This window comes from Tachyglossus aculeatus, chromosome 10, assembly GCF_015852505.1.
Source record: "Tachyglossus aculeatus isolate mTacAcu1 chromosome 10, mTacAcu1.pri, whole genome shotgun sequence".
In the NCBI taxonomy this organism is placed as follows: Eukaryota; Metazoa; Chordata; class Mammalia; order Monotremata; family Tachyglossidae; genus Tachyglossus; species Tachyglossus aculeatus.
Genome location: NC_052075.1, coordinates 52613419 through 52631300, shown reverse-complemented (window position 1 = coordinate 52631300; position 17882 = coordinate 52613419). Strand labels below are relative to the sequence as shown.

General features: G+C 46.8%; 1 protein-coding gene across 1 annotated transcript in view; it reads left to right on the top strand.

Moving 5' to 3' along the window:
- The window catches only part of LOC119933269 (NACHT, LRR and PYD domains-containing protein 3-like), a 29596-nt gene extending 14501 nt beyond the window's left edge, over positions 1-15095 (top strand). The window contains exons 5-11 of the mRNA XM_038752691.1: positions 1143-1313; positions 6883-7053; positions 10057-10227; positions 11709-11879; positions 12507-12677; positions 13439-13519; positions 14926-15095. Coding sequence (XP_038608619.1) covers positions 1143-1313; positions 6883-7053; positions 10057-10227; positions 11709-11879; positions 12507-12677; positions 13439-13519; positions 14926-14935 — 946 coding nt within the window. The 3' untranslated portion in view covers positions 14936-15095. The remainder of the gene's footprint in view (positions 1-1142; positions 1314-6882; positions 7054-10056; positions 10228-11708; positions 11880-12506; positions 12678-13438; positions 13520-14925) is intronic.
- The last annotated feature ends 2787 nt before the right edge of the window (positions 15096-17882 follow it).

Below are 17882 nucleotides of genomic sequence, written 5' to 3'. Positions count from 1 at the left end.
TCTAAATCCCCATCTTACGGACGAACGAGGCAACGTGGCGTAGTCAGAGGGTACGGGCCCGGGACCTGGGTTCTAATCCCAGCTCTGCCGCTTGTCCACTGTGGGACCTCGGGCAAGTCACTTCACTTCTCTGGGCCTCAGTTACCTCATCTGTCAGATGGGGAGAAGAGTTTGAGCCCCACGTGGGACACGGACTCTGTCCAAGTAAGATGGGGAGAAGAGTTTGAGCCCCGCGTGGGACACGGACTGTGTCCAATCTGATTAACTTGAGAAGCAGCGCGGCTCAGTGGCAAGAGCGCGGGCTTTGGAGTCAGAGATCATGGGTTCGAATCCCAGCTCTGCCAATTGCCAGCTGTGTAACTTTGGGCGAGTCACTTCACTTCTCTGTGCCTCAGTTTACCTCATCTGTAAAATGGGGATGAAGACTGTGAGCCCCACTTGGGACAAACTGATCACCTTGTAACCTCCCCAGCGCTTAGAACGGTGCTTTGCACATAGTAAGCGCTTAATAAATGCCATCATTACTATTATTATTATTATTAACTTGCATCTACCCCAGCGCTCAGACTAGTGCTTGGCACGCAGTAAGCGCTTAGCAAGTACCACGGTCATTACTATTACAATAATACTAATTGAGAGGTCGAAAGCCGACGGTGAGGGGTTTCCATCAGACGCGGAGGTGGACGGACAGCTACTGAGGACTTGTACTTGACTTGTACTTCCCAAGCGCTTGGTACAGTGCTCTGCACACAGTAAGCGCTCAATAAATACAATTGATTGATTGATTGATTGAGGAGGGGGCGATGAGGAGAAGCGACAGAGCGTAGGTGAGGTGGGGCGAAGTGAAGGAGCGTGGGTGGAATCCAGATGACGAGGGGGTTCCCTCGTTATCCAAGGTGGCAGGGGGCTGCCGCGGGAGAGACTGGGCCCCCGGCCGCAGCTCCCCGCCCTCCGGAGCAAGGAAAAGATCATCATCAATCGTATTCATTGAGCGCTTACTGTGTGCAGAGCACTGTACTAAGCGCTTGGGAAGTACAAGTTGGCAACATATACAGACAGTCCCTACCCAATAGTGGGCTCACAGTCTAAAAGAGTCCAAGAGATGAATCGCACTCCCGCCTCTTCTCCCTTCCTTCCCGCAGAGGGTCGCAAGATTGGCTGCAGGACACGTTCTGCGAGAGCCTCTCCGAAGCCTCCGCCAAAAACCGAGACCTGAAGCACCTGGCCCTGAAGAACAAGACCCTCCGGGGGCGCGGGGCGGAGCTGCTCCGTAAGGGGCTCACACACCCCAACTGCAAACTCAAGTCCCTGAGGTAAAATCCATCTTACTTCTCTTCCTTGTCCGTTTTGGGGTGGGCAGAGAGGGGTGGAAGACGGGGGTCGGTTTGGGGGCATCTGATCCTCCCCGGGGCGGGGAATAATCCCTCTGATTTTCTACCCTCTGAAGGGTTTGGAAGGGAGTGGATCCATTCATTCAATCACTCAATCGTATTTATTGAGCGCTTACTGTGCGCAGAGCACTGTTCTAAGCGCTTAGAAAGTACGATTCAGCAATAGACAGTCCCCGTCCACAACGGGCTCACGGTGTAGAAGAGGGGAGACAGACATCAAAACAAGTAAACAGGCATCAAAAGCATCAATATGAATAAATAGAATTATAGATATATATACACCATACTAAGCGCTTGGAAGAGTAGGATATAGCAATAAACAGACACATTCCCTCCCCACAATAAGCTTACAGTTCAGAGACGAGCTTACAGTCATTCGATCGTATTTATTGAGCGCTTACTGTGTGCAGAGCACTGTTCTAAGCGCTTAGAAAGTACAATTCGGCAATAGAGACAATCCCTGTCCACAACGGGCTCACGGTGTAGAATAGGGGAGATAGACATCAAAACAGGTAAACAGGCATCAAAAGCATCAATATGAATAAATAGAATTATAGATATATATATATATATACACTATACTAAGCGCTTGGAAGAGTAGGATATAGCAATAAACAGACACATTCCCTCCCCACATCATCAATCGTATTTATTGAGCGCTTACTGGGTGCAGAGCACTGTACTAAGCGCTTGGGAAGTACAAATTGGCAACATATAGAGACAGTCCCTACCCAACAGTGGGCTCACAGTCTAAAATAATAAGCTTACAGTTCAGAGACGAGCTTACAGTCATTCGATCATATTTATTGAGCGCTTACTGTGTGCAGAGCCCTGTTCTAAGCTCTTAGAAAGTACGATTCAGCAAAAGAGACAATCCCTGTCCACAACGGGCTCACAGTGTAGAAGAGGGGAGATAGACATCAAAACAAGTAAACAGGCATCAAAAGCATCAATATGAATAAATAGAATTATAGATATATATACACCATACTAAGCGCTTGGAAGAGTAGGATATAGCAATAAACAGACACATTCCCTCCCCACAATAAGCTTACAGTTCAGAGACGAGCTTACAGTCATTCGATCGTATTTATTGAGCGCTTACTGTGTGCAGAGCACTGTTCTAAGCGCTTAGAAAGTACGATTCAGCAATAGACAATCCCTGTCCACAATGGGCTCACGGTGTAGAAGAGGGGAGACAGACATCAAAACAAGTAAACAGGCATCAAAAGCATCAATACGAATAAATAGAATTATATATATATACACTATACTAAGCGCTTGGAAGAGTAGGATATAGCAACAGACACATTCCCTCCCCACATCATCAATCGTATTTATTGAGCGCTTGGGAAGTACAAATTGGCAACATATAGAGACAGTTCCTACCCAACAGTGGGCTCACAGTCTAAAATAATAAGCTTACAGTTCAGAGACGAGCTTACAGTCATTCGATCGTATTTACTGAGCGCTTACTGTGTGCAGAGCACTGTTCTAAGCGCTTAGAAAGTCCGATTCAGCAATAGAGACAATCCCTGTCCACAACGGGCTCACGGTGTAGAAGAACAGACATCAAAACAAGTAAACAGGCATCAAAAGCATCAATATGAATAAATAGAATTATAGACATATATATACACTATACTAAGCGCTTGGAAGAGTAGGATATAGCAATAAACAGACACATTCCCTCCCCACATCATCAATCGTATTTATTGAGCGCTTACTGGGTGCAGAGCACTGTATTAAGCGCTTGGGAAGTACAAATTGGCAACATATAGAGACAGTCCCTACCCAACAGTGGGCTCACAGTCTAAAATAATAAGCTTACAGTTCAGAGACGAGCTTACAGTCATTCGATCGTATTTATTGAGCACTTACTGTGTGCAGAGCACTGTTTTAAGCGCTTAGAAAGTACGATTCAGCAAAAGAGACAATCCCTGTCCACAACGGGCTCACGGTGTAGAAGAGGGGAGACAGACATCAAAACAAGTAAACAGGCATCAAAAGCATCAATATGAATAAATAGAATTATAGATATATATATATATATACACTATACTAAGCGCTTGGAAGAGTAGGATATAGCAATAAACAGACACATTCCCTCCCCACATCATCAATCGTATTTATTGAGCGCTTACTGGGTGCAGAGCACTGTACTAAGCGCTTGGGAAGTACAAATTGGCAACATATAGAGACAGTCCCTACCCAACAGTGGGCTCACAGTCTAAAATAATAAGCTTACAGTTCAGAGACGAGCTTACAGTCATTCGATCATATTTATTGAGCGCTTACTGTGTGCAGAGCCCTGTTCTAAGCTCTTAGAAAGTACGATTCAGCAAAAGAGACAATCCCTGTCCACAACGGGCTCACAGTGTAGAAGAGGGGAGATAGACATCAAAACAAGTAAACAGGCATCAAAAGCATCAATATGAATAAATAGAATTATAGATATATATACACCATACTAAGCGCTTGGAAGAGTAGGATATAGCAATAAACAGACACATTCCCTCCCCACAATAAGCTTACAGTTCAGAGACGAGCTTACAGTCATTCGATCGTATTTATTGAGCGCTTACTGTGTGCAGAGCACTGTTCTAAGCGCTTAGAAAGTACGATTCAGCAATAGACAATCCCTGTCCACAATGGGCTCATGGTGTAGAAGAGGGGAGACAGACATCAAAACAAGTAAACAGGCATCAAAAGCATCAATACGAATAAATAGAATTATATATATATACACTATACTAAGCGCTTGGAAGAGTAGGATATAGCAACAGACACATTCCCTCCCCACATCATCAATCGTATTTATTGAGCGCTTGGGAAGTACAAATTGGCAACATATAGAGACAGTTCCTACCCAACAGTGGGCTCACAGTCTAAAATAATAAGCTTACAGTTCAGAGACGAGCTTACAGTCATTCGATCGTATTTATTGAGCGCTTACTGTGTGCAGAGCCCTGTTCTAAGCACTTAGAAAGCACGATTCAGCAATAGACAATCCCTGTCCACAACGGGCTCACAGTGTAGAAGAGGGGAGACAGACATCAAAACAAGTAAACAGGCATCAAAAGCATCAATATGAATAAATAGAATTATAGATATATATACACTATACTAAGCGCTTGGAAGAGTAGGATATAGCAATAAACGGACTCATTCCCTCCCCACAATGAGCTTACAGTTCAGAGACGAGCTTACAGTCATTCGATCGTATTTATTGAGCGCTTACTGTGTGCAGAGCACTGTTCTAAGCGCTCAATCAATCAATCAATCAATCGTGTTTATTGAGCACTTACAATGTGCAGAGCACTGTACTAAGCGCTTGGGAAGTACAAATTGGCAATACATAGAGACAATCCCTACCCAACAGTGGGCTCACAGTCTAAAAGGGGGAGACAGAGAACAAAACCAAACATACCAACAAAATAAAATAAATAGGATAGAAATGTACAAGCAAAATAAATAAATAAATAAATAAATAGAGTAATAAATATGTACAACCATATATACATATATACAGGATATACATATATACAGAAAGTACGATTCAGCAATAGAGACAATCCCTGTCCACAACGGGCTCACGGTGTAGAAGAGGGGAGACAGACATCAAAACAAGTAAACAGGCATCAAAAGCATCAATATGAATAAACAGAATTATATATATATATATATATATATATATATATATATATATATATATATATATATACACTATACTAAGCCCTTGGAAGAGTAGGATATAGCAATAAACAGACACATTCCCTCCCCACAATAAGCTTACAGTTCAGAGACGAGCTTACAGTCATTTGATCGTATTTATTGAGCGCTTACTGTGTGCAGAGCACTGTTCTAAGCGCTCAGAAAGTCCAATTCAGCAATAGAGACAATCCCTGTCCACAACGGGCTCACGGTGTAGAAGAGGGGAGACAGACATCAAAACAACTAAACAGGCATCAAAAGCATCAATATGAATAAATAGAATTATAGATATATATATACACCATACAAAGTGCTTGGAAGAGTAGAATATAGCAATAAACAGACACATTCCCTCCCCACAATAAGCTTACAGTTCAGAGATGAGCTTACAGTCATTCGATCATATTTATTGAGCGCTTACTGTGTGCAGAGCACTGTTCTAAGCGCTTAGAAAGTACGATTCAGCAATAGAGACAATCCCTGTCCACAACGGGCTCACGGTGTAGAAGAGGGGAGACAGACATCAAAACAGGTAAACAGGCATCAAAAGCATCAATATGAATAAATAGAATTATAGATATATATATATATATACACCATACTAAGCACTTGGAATAGTAGGATATAGCAATAAACAGACACATTCCCTCCCCACAATAAGCTTACAGTTCAGAGACGAGCTTACAGACATTCGATCGTATTTATTGAGCTCTTACTGTGTGCAGAGCACTGTACTAATTGCTAGGGAGAGTACGATATAACAATAAACAGACACATGCCTTGCCCACAACGAGCTGACGGTCTAGGGATATGTTCCCAACTTGTACCTCCCAAATGCTTAGTACAGTGCTCTGCACACAGTAAGCGCTCAATAAATACGATCGATTGATAGGGATGATCTTTCAGTCATTCATTCAATCATATTTGTTGAGTGCTTATTGTGTACAGAGCACTGTACTAAGCGCTTGGGAGAGTACGATATAACAGTAAACAGGCACATTCCCTGCCCGCAAAGAGCTTACAGTCTAGAGACGAGCTTACAGTCGTTCATTCAATCGTATTTTCTGAGCGCCTACTGAGGGCAGAGCACTGTACTAAGCACTTGGGAGAGTATGTGCATATATCTATGATTCTGTTTATCTATTTTGATGCTATTGATGCCCGTCTACTTGTTTTGTTTTCTTGTCCGTCTTCCCCCTTCTAGACTGTGAGCCCGTTGTTGGGTAGGGACTTTACTGACTTTACTTACTTTACTTACTTACTTACTTGGTATCTGTTGCCCATTTGTACTTTCCAAGCGCTTAGTCCAGTGCTCTGCACACAGTAAGCGCTCAGTAAATACGATTGAATGAATGATACGGCAGTAAACAGACACATCCCTGAGCGCTTAGTGGGGAAGATCGCTTAGCCGGTCAGTCCTACGGTAAGCGCTCAATAAATACGGCCGATTGATTGACCTGTATATATGTATATATGTTTGTACATATTTATTACTCTATTTATTTATTTATTTTACTTGTACATATCTATTCTATTTATTTTATTTTGTTGGTATGTTTGGTTTTGTTCTCTGTCTCCCCCTTTTAGACTGCGAGCCCGCTGTTGGGTAGGGACTGTCTCTATGTGTTGCAAACTTGTACTTCCCAAGCGCTTAGTCCAGTGCTCTGCACACAGTAAGCGCTCAGTAAATACGATTGATGATTGATGATGATGATGATGATTGACCGATAGTACAACAGGTGTGGCCGGGGGTTCTGACTCCGTCTCCTCCCTTCAGGTTGGTGAACTGCGTTCTCCCACCGGACAGCTGCCGGGACTTCTCTTCCATCGTGAGCACCAACCAGAACCTGTCCGAGCTGGACCTGAGTTCGAATGCCCTCGAAGACTCAGGGCTCAGCCTGCTCTGTGAGGGGCTGACTCACCCCAGCTGTAAGCTACAGACACTGTGGTAAGCCCCCTATTCTATTTATTTTATTTTGTTAGTATGTTTGGTTTTGTTCTCTGTCTCCCCCTTTTAGACTGTGAGCCCGCTGTTGGGTAGGGACCGTCTCTCTATGTTGCCAACTTGTACTTCCCAAGCGCTTAGTCCAGTGCTCTGCACACAGTAAGCGCTCAATAAATACGATTGATCGATTGATTGATACTCAAATCGTAGTCACTGAGTGCTTACTGTGGGAGCTTGGGAGAGAGCACTATAACGTGGTTTAGTTCGTAATGATAATAATGACGATGATGGTGTTTGTTAAGCCCTTTTGGGCCAAGCACTGTTCTAAGCTCCAGGGTGATACAAGGTAATCACATTGTTCAGTCATTCATTCAATCGTATTTATTGAGCGCTTACTGTGTGCAGAGCACTGGACTAAGCACTTGGGAAGTACAAGTTGGCAACATAGAGAGACGGTCCCTACCCAACAGCGGGCTCACAGTCTAGAAGGGGGAGACAGAGAACAACACAAAACATATTAACAAAAGAAAATAAATAGAATAAATATGTACAAATAAAATAGAGTAATAAATACATATAAACATATATACATATATACAGGTGCTGTGGGGAGGGGAGGGTGGAGGGGGAGAGGAAGGAGGGGGCTCAGTCTGGGAAGTCCTCCTTCCAGGCCTTCCTGGGAAGATTGTCCCATGTGGGGCTCACAGTCTTAATCCCCATTTTACAGATGTGGGAACTGAGGCCCAGAGAAGTGAAGCTGGCCCGGAGAACCTGTAGCCTCTGACTCCCAAGCCCGGGCTCTTTCCTCTAAGCCACGTTTTCCCGATAGAGCATGGGCCTGGGATTCAGAAGGACCTGAGTTCTAATCCCAGCTTGGCCTCGTGTCTGCTGTGTGACCTTGGACAAGTTACTTCACTTCTCCATGCCTCTGTTTCCTCCACTGTAAAATAGGGACTCAATACTTAATAATAATCAATCAATCAATCAATCAATCGTATTTATTGAGCACTTACTGTGTGCAGAGCACTGTACTAAGCGCTTGGGAAGTACAAGTTGGCAACACATAGAGACAGTCCCTACCCAACAGCGGGCTCACAGTCTAGAAGGGGGAGACAGAGAACAAAACCAAACATACTAACAAAATAAAATAAATAGAATAGATATCTACAAGTAAGATAAATAGAGTAATAAATATGTACAAACATATATACGTATATACAGGTGCTGTGCGGAAGGGAAGGAGGTAAGATGTGGGGGATGGAGAGGGGGATGAGGGGGAGAGGAAGGAAGGGGCTCAGTCTGGGAAGGCCTCCTGGAGGAGGTGAGCTCTCAGTAGGGCCTTGAAGGGAGGAAGAGAGCTAGCTTGGCTCGGGGGGTCGCGTAACTAGTAATAATAATAATAATAATCAGGGTATTCATTAAGTGCTTACAATGTGCTAAGTGCTGGGGAAGATACAAGTTAATCAGCTATCCTCACTCCTACTTAGACAAAAACCCCATGTGGGACAGGAACTGTGTCTGACCTGATTATCTTCTATCTCTCCCAGAGTTTAGTGAAGTGCTCAGCACACTACTGTGAGCCCGTTGTTGGGTAGGGACCGTCTCTCTATGTTGTCAACTTGTACTTCCCAAGCGCTTAGTACAGTGCTCTGCACACAGTAAGCACTCAATAATAACGATTGAATGAAGGAATACCACCATGATTACTATTATTCATTTTAACCCATGTAATACAGCACCTGTATATATGTATATATGTTTGTACATATTTATTACTCTATTTATTTTACTTGTACATATTTATTCTGTTTATTTTATTTGGTTTATATGTTTTGTTTTGTTGTCTGTCTCCCCCTTCTAGACTGTGAGCCCGCTGTTGGGTAGGGACCGTCTCTATATGTTGCTAACTTGTACTTCCCAAGTGCTTAGTACGGTGCTCTGCACACAGTAAGCGCTCAATAAATACAATTGAATGAATGAATGACTCCAAAGCCCGTGCTCTTTCAACTGAGCCACGCTGCTTGTACTTCCCAAGCGCTTAGTACAGTGCTCTGCACACAGTAAGCGCGCAATAAATACAATTGAATGAATGAATGAATTAACATTTAGGATCCCTCAGTTTAATCACGTCCATTTCCTCAAATCCCTTGAGAAGCGGTGGAAAGAACACAAGGCTGGGAGTCAGAGGACCTGGTTTCCAATCCCGGCTCCACCACTTACTTGCTGTGTGACCTTGGGCAAGTCGCTTCACTGCCCTGTGCCTCCGTTTCCTCCTCAGTAGATGGGGGATAAAACACAAAATCTCCCTTCCCTCTCAGACCACGTCCACGAGGACGGTGTCTGATCTGATAATAATAATAATAATAATGGTATTTGTTAAGGGCTTACTATGTGCAAAGCACTCTACCTCAGCGCTCGGATGTGCTTAATTGGTGCCAACATTATTATCTAGCTCTCGAATAATCCCGGAATTATAACTGCCTTAGGGGTGGGTTCTCTTCTAGGAATCATTAATTAATTAATTAATTAATTCCATCATATTTTTGAGTGCTTACTGTTTGCAAAGCACTGTACTACACACTTAGGAGAGTACAGTACAACAACAGACTCATTCCCTGCCCACCGTGAGCTTACAGTCTAGTGACGAACTCACAGTCCATCACCGCCTTATGGTGATGATGATGATGATGGTATTTATTAAGCGCTTACTATGTGCCAAGCACTGGTCGAAGTGCTGGGGGTAGATACAGTTAATCAGGCTGGCAGGAGAGTTTGCCCTGATGACGGTAGACCACTTCTGTATCTTTACCAAGAAAACTCTATGGATACACATCGCGGAACGACTTTACAGCCGAAGATGGGGCGTTCTGGAGGGGGGGTGTCCAGCGAGTCGCTATGGGTCAGAAACGACTGTATTTGAAGAAGAGGAAGGGGTGTGTTGGGGATTGATTGATTGATTGATTGATTGGGAAGCTGATGGGCGCCTCCCTGTTCTCTCTCCTACAGGCTCCAGAGTTGTGCTCTTACATCGGCCTGCGGCCCGGCTCTTTGCTCTCTGCTGAGCACCAATCCCAACTTGACCAAATTGGACCTATTTAATAATGCCCTTGGAGACGCGGGAGTCCGGCTGATTTGCGAGGGGCTCAAAAATCCAAATTGCAAACTGCAGGCCCTGTTGTGAGTCCCCGATTCTTTCCTCCCTGGAGAGATGCTCCCCCATCTTCCCACGAGTCCGCCCCGCTTCTCGCTTCCTAGCCCGAGCCCGGAAACGAGGAGACCAGGGAGACGTAGCAGGGTGGCCAAATAATTATGGTATTTCTTAAGCGCTCAGTACGTGCCAGGTACTGTGCTAAGCGCTGGGGTAGACGCAAGCGAGTCGGGTTGGACGCAGTCCCTGTCCCATGTGGCGCTCACGGTCTCAATCCCCGCTTTACAGAGCACTCAATAAATACGATTGAATGAATGAATGAATGAGGCACAGAGAAGTAAAATGACTTGCCCAAGGTCACACAGCTGGCAGGTGACAGAACTGGGATTAGAACCCATGGCCTTATGAATCCCAGGCCTGGGCTGTACCCCTTCTAGACTGTAAGCCCACTGTTGGGTAGGGATTGTCTCTAAATGTGGCCAACTTGTACTTCCCAAGCGTTTAGTACAGTGCTCTGCACACAGTAAGCGCTCAATAAATACAATTGAATGAATGAATGAATGAATCCACTATGCCATGCTGCTTCTTTAGATGTTTAAGATGTTTAGATGTTTTATCAATCAGTCAATCAATTGTATTTATTGAGCGCTTACTGTGTGCAGAGGACTGTACTAAGCGCTTGGGAAGTACAAGTTGGCAACATATAGAGACGGTCCCTACCCAACAGTGGGCTCGCAGTCTAGTTTTATGTGGCTTAGTGGGTAGACCCCGGGCCTCGGAGTTAGAAGAACCTGGGTTCTAATCCCGGCTCCTTCCCCTCCTAGACTGTGAGCCCGTTGTTGGGTGGGGATTGTCTCTATCCGTCGCCGAACCGTACTTTCCAAGCGCTTAGTACAGTGCTCTGCACACAGTAAGTGCTCAATAAATACGACTGACTGACTGAATGAATGAACTTCATTCTGTGCCTCCGTTACCTCATCTGTAAAATGGGGATTAAAGATAGTGAACCCGATGTGGGACAGGGACCGTGTCCAACCTGATGAATGTGTTTCTGCCCCAGCGCTTAGTACAGCACTGGGCACAAAGTAAGCAGTTAACAAATATATGTTGCCGGCTTGTACTTCCCAAGCGCTTTATACAGGCTTTGAGAAGCAGCGTGGCTCAGTGGAAAGAGCCCGGGCTTTGGAGTCAGAGGTCATGGGTTCGAATCCCGGCTCCACCACATGTCTGCTGTGTGACCTTGGGCAAGTCACTTAACTTCTCTGAGCTTCAGTTACCTCATCTGTAAAATGGGGATTGACTGTGAGCCCCACGTGGGACAGCCTGATCACGTTGTAACCTCCCCAGCGCTTAGAACAGTGCATTGCACATAGTAAGCGCTTAACAAATGCCATTATTATTATTATTATTATTATTACAGTGCTCTGCGCACAGTAAGCACTCGGTAAATACGATCGAATGAATGAAATACCGTTAAAAAAAGCAAACAAGGGTTCCTTCTCTCCCTCAGACTGCGACACTGCGCCGTCACGCTGAACTGCTGTCCGGATCTCTCTTCCGTCCTGAGCATCAACCGGCATCTGTCCGAGCTGGACCTGAGTTACAACTCCCTCGAAGACGCGGGGGTCTGCCTGCTCTGCGAGGGTCTGAGGCACCCCAACTGTAAACTCCAGACTTTGAGGTGCTCACTGCCCGGCGGTAGATACCTCCCGTCTGGGGTGGGGGCCGGGAGCTGGGTGACTGCAGTAATAATAATAATAATAATGGCATTTATTAAGCACTTACTACGTGCCAAGCACTGTTCTAAGCACGGGGAGGTTACAAGGTGATCAGACTGTCCCACGTGGGGCTCACAGTCTTAATCCCCATTTTCCAGATGAGGGAACTGAGGCCCAGAGAAGTGAAGTGACTTGCCCGAAGTCACACAGCTGACAGTTGTTAGAGCTGGGATTCGAACCCATGACCTCTGACTCCAAAGCCCCTGCTCTTTCCACTGAGCCACGCTGCTTCCCACCGAAGGCGGCGTTGAGCGATCGATTAAGCTCGTTACGGGCAGGGGACGTGTCCCCTTATTCCTTCATTCGATCATATATATGGAGTGCTTTACCGTGTGCGGAGTGCTGTACTCAGCACTTGGGAGAATAAAATAGAACAGTAATAATCAATCAATCAATCGATCGTATTTGTTGAGCACTTCCTGTGTGCAGAGCACTGTACTGAGCGCTTGGGAAGTACAAGTTGGCAACATATAGAGTGACCTTGGGGAAGTCACTGAATTTCTGCGAGGCTCAGTTACCTCTTCCGGCAGGTTACAGAGGTGCAAGCTGACATCACGGAGTTGTCCGGATCTGTCCCAGATGCTGGGCGTCAACCGGGAGCTGAGGGAGATCACCCTGCATGACAACGTCCTGGGAGACGCCGGGATCTCTGAAATCTGGGAAGGGATCCAACAGCCCAGCTGTGGGCTGAAGATACTCAGGTCCGTTCCCGGCCCCCTCCAAACCCCATCGCCCTTAAGGGACGCTCGGAGCCGGGGGTGGCCAGGCGGGCCTGGCTGGGGGTGGGAGGGATCGGCATCCGATCAATCAATCAATCAATCAATCGTATTTATTGAGCGCTTACTGTGTGCAGAGCACTGGACTAAGCGCTTGGGAAGTCCAAGTTGACAACATCTAGAGACGGTCCCTACCCAACAGTGGGCTCACAGTCTAGAAGGGGGAGACAGAGAACAAAACCAAACATATTAACAAAATAAAATAAATAGAGTAGATATGGACAAGCAAAATAAATAGAGTAATAAATCTGTACAAACATATATACATATATACAGGTGCTGTGGGGAAGGGAAGGAGGTAAGATGAGGGGGATGGAGAGGGGGACGAGGGGGAGAGGAAGGAAGGGGCTCAGTCTGGGAAGGCCTCCTGGAGGAGGTGAGCTCTCAGTAGGGCCTTGAAGGGAGGAAATTATTGTGCGCTTACTGTGTGCAGAGCACTGGACTAAGCGCTTGGGAAGTACAAATTGGCAACACCTAGAGACGGTCCCCACCCAACAGTGGGCTCACAGTCTAGAAGCTCCGCAGGGGAGGAGGCCGGGACCGCGTTACCTGATGAGGGCGGTGACCCTCATGACGGCCAGGCCCCGGACCCCTGACCCCGTCCGTCCCTGCCGCACACCGACCCCCGCCACGGGCCTGGACCGGCTGAGGCCCAGCTGACGGAGCCCACTTCGGGGTTTCCACAGGTTGGGGAAAACCGACTTAAGTGAGAAAATGAAGAAGGAGATGAAGACCTTGCAGAACGTGAAAGCTGAGCTGAAAATCAGGTACTGGTTCCGAGGGTCCCAAGGTGGCCGGGGATTGTTGGTCCGGTCCCCCAGCCCGGAGCACGTGACCCTTGCCCTGTCCGGGGAGGGCTGACCCACAGCCCTCAATCAATCAATCAATCAATCAATCGTATTTATTGAGCGCTTACTGTGTGCAGAGCACTGTACTAAGCGCTTGGGAAGTCCAAGTTGGCAACATATAGAGACAGTCCCTACCCAACAGTGAACTCACAGTCTGAAAGACTGTGGGCTCACACTCCCGCCGTCCGTGACCCTGCAGAGAGCCCAGGACTGGCTTCACTAGCCACGGCCCCCCACGGAGACGACGACAGGTGGAGACCCCCTCTGTGCCCTCCCATCCCTCTCACTGATCCCGTCCGGGTGGGAACTTCCCTCTGCCCCCCGGCTCCCCCCCCATCTTGGTCTCCCCCCAGCTCAGGTGAACGATAATCAATCAATCAATCGTATTTATGGAGCGCTTACTGTGTGCAGAGCACTGGACTAAGCGCTTGGGAAGTCCAAGTTGGCAACATATAGAGACAGTCCCTACCCAACAATCAATCAATCAATCAGTCGTATTTATTGAGCGCTTACTGTGTGCAGAGCACTGGACTAAGCGCTTGGGAAGTCCAAGTTGGCAACATATAGAGACGGTCCCTACCCAACAGTGAGCTCACATCATCATCATCATCATCAATCGTATTTATTGAGCACTTACTGTGTGCAGAGCACTGTACTAAGCGCTTGGGAAGTACAAATTGGCAACATATAGAGACAGTCCCTACCCAACAGTGGGCTCACAGTCTAAAAAGTGGGCTCATACTGATCCCACCCACCAGAGATTTTCTGTAAACCACTCAGTCAACCAGTGGTATTTACTGGACGTGCCGGGATTTGAACCCATGACCTCGGATTCCCAAGCCCATACTCTTTCCACTGAGCCACGATGCTTCTATCATCATCATCAATCGTATTTATTGAGCGCTTACTATGTGCAGAGCACTGTACTAAGCGCTTGGGAAGTCCAAATTGGCAACACATAGAGACGGTCCCTACCCACCAGTGGGCTCACAGTCTAAAAGGGGGAGACAGAGAACAAAACCAAACAGACTAACAAAATAAAATAAATAGAATAGATATGTACAAGTAAAATAAATAAATAAATAAATAGAGTAATGAGTTCCAAGACATGTGGCCTTAGAACCTAGGTCTTTCTGAATCCTAGGCCCACGCTCTAGGCCGCACACTGCTTCTCACAACAGCCTCGGGGGAATTTGAAGGGGAGGTGGGGTGTTTCCGATAGGGTCAATTTTGGGAACCGCTTGGAGGGGGAGGGCATGGTGGGAATCTGGGAATGGCCCCCGCCCACCCATCCCGGTAACGGGTCCCCCCTCATCTGGTTACAGGTTCCACTGATGGCATCTTCCTCCGGACCGACCCCAAGCTGCCTGCGTCGGATGGCATCCAGGCCTCGGGCACTGCCCCTCACCAACCTTACCTATCTGCCCCCACCTGCTTCAATCAATCAATCAATCAATCGTATTTACTGAGCGCTTACTGTGTGCAGAGCACTGTACTAAGCACTTGGAAAGTCCAAGTTGGCAACGTATAGAGACGGTCCCTACCCAACAGCGGGCTCACAGTCTCGAAGGGGGAGACAGAGAACAAAACAAAACATACTAACAAAATAAAAGAAATAGAATAGAGATGTACAAGTAAAATAGAGTAATAAATCCGTACAATCAATCAATCAATCGTATTTATTGAGTGCTTACTGTGTGCAGAGCACTGGACTAAGTGCTTGGGAAGTCCAAGTTGGCAACATATAGAGAGGGTCCCTACCCAACAGTGGGCTCACAGTCTCGAAGGGGGAGGCAGAGAACAGAACAAAACATATCAACAAAATAAAAGAGAATAGAGATGTACAAGTAAAATAGAGTAATAAATCCGTACAATCAATCGTATTTACTGAGCGCTTACTGTGTGCAGAGAACTGGACTAAGCGCTTGGGAAGTCCAAGTTGGCAACATATAGAGACGGTCCCTACCCAACAGCGGGCTCACAGTCTCGAAGGGGGAGGCAGAGAACAGAACAAAACATATTAACAAAATAAGAGAAATAGAATAGAGATGTACAAGTAAAATAGAGTAATAAATCCGTACAATCAATCAATCAATCAATCGCATTTATTGAGCGCTTACTGTGTACAGAGCACTGGACTAAGCGCTTAGGAAGTCCAAGTTGGCAACATATAGAGACGGTCCCTACCCAACAGCGGGCTCACAGTCTCGAAGGGGGAGACAGAGAACAGAACAAAACATATTAACAAAATAAAAGAAATAGAATAGAGATGTACAAGTAAAATAAATAGAGTAATAAATCCACACAATCAATCAATCAATCAATCAATCGTATTTATTGAGCGCTTACTGTGTGCAGAGCACTGTACTAAGTGCTTGGGAAGTACAAGTTGGCAACATATAGAGACGGTCCCTACCCAACAGCGGGCTCACAGTCTCGAAGGGGGAGACAGAGAACAAAACATATCAACAAAATAAAAGAAATAGAATAGAGATGTACAAGTAAAATACATAAATAGAGTAATAAATCCGTACAAACATATATACGGGTGCTGTGGGGAAGGGAAGGAGGTAAGGCGGGGGCATGGAGAGGGGAAGGAGTGGGCTCAGTCTGGGCCCTCTAATGCGCCTAAACCATTAAATAATTCAATTTGCCGCGCGGAACACATTTTATATAAAACTCAGGCTTTCCGTCCCTGGCCTCTCTCTCTCTGGTCGCGCCAATTACCGAACGAACCCGTCCCTGGGCGATGGGTGACATCCTCCTGTATTTGAAGGGAGACCCTCTGAAAGGGCCTCCTGGGGCTCCCTGTTCCAACCAAGCCCACTCCCCCACCATCCACACCATGCCACCCAACCTGTAACCCCCTCCCGCTCTGGCCAAGCCACGGCTCTCCTCCTATCTCTTCGAAAAACCCACCTCTTCCAAGAAGCTTGCTCGGATTACACCCGTTTGCTTTCGGTCACTTCAGTGGCGATACGATCTGGGGGTCACTTCGATAATATCTAGGAGTCAGGACACGTGGCACTGGGTTTGAGGCCTTTAGCTCCCAGGAGCGAGGACGAAGCATCTAAGAGTTATTAATATCAATAATAATAGTGGTATTTGATAAGCGCTACGTGCCAGGCCCTGGGGTGGATCCAAGCAAATCGGGTTGGACGCAGACCCTGTCCCACGTGGGGCTCACAGTCTCAATCCCCGTTTTACGGATAACCGAAGCCAGGGAAGTGAAGTGACTCGCCCGAGGTCACACAGCAGATGAGGGGTGGCGTTGGGATTAGAACTCGTGACTTTCTCTCAGGCCCGTGCGCTATCCGTGCGGCTTCTCATGGTTGACTGGCGGTCGGGTGCCCTGGAGGCTGGCGGGGCGGTGGGCATCCAGAGGTCCGGTGGGCTGGCTGGGTGGTGGGCATCCAGGGGTTGGCAACCCCCGCTTCCTTCCTTCCTACTGCAGCGTGGCTCAGTGGGAAGAGCACGGGCTTTGGAGTCAGAGGTCGTGGGTTCGAATCCCGGCTCCGCCGAAAGTCTGCTGTGTGACCTCGGGCAAGTCACTTAACTTCTCTGAGCCTCAGTTACCTCATCTGTAAAAATGGGGATTAAGACTGTGAGCCCCACGTGGGACAACTTGATCACATTGTATCCCCCCAGCGCTTAGAACAGTGCTTTGCACATAGTAAGCGCTTAATGCCATCATTATTATTATTATTACTGGCCTTGCGTTCTTCTAAATCACGCTTCAGTCCTGCCAGTGGCCCCAAATCCCCTCCCCGATTTTCCTCCTCCCTTGCCTGTGGGCAAACCTTGAACCCTGAACCCTGATCAGCAAAGTCACATGGGTAGGCCCAGGGCCCAGAGGACCATTTCACGCTGGGCCCTGTGTGGTCAATCCATAACGTGTGAGTTAACCTCAGAGATGGGGAGTCAGCTTTCTAGGCTGGAGAAGCAGCATGGCTCAGTGGAAAGAGCCCGGGCTTTGGAGTCAGAGGTCATGGGTTCGAATTCCGGCTCCGCCAACCATCAGCTGTGTGACTTTGGGCAATAATAATAATAATAATAATGGCATTTATTAAGCGCTTACTATGTGCAAAGCACTGTTCTAAGCGCCGGGGAGGATACAAAGTGATCAGGTTGTCCCACGGGGGGGCTCACGGTCTTAATCCCCATTTTACAGATGAGGTAACTGAGGCGCAGAGAAGTTAAGTGACTTGCCCACGTCACACAGCTGACAATTGGTGGAGTCGGGACTTGAACCCATGACCTCTGACTCCAATGCCCATGCTCT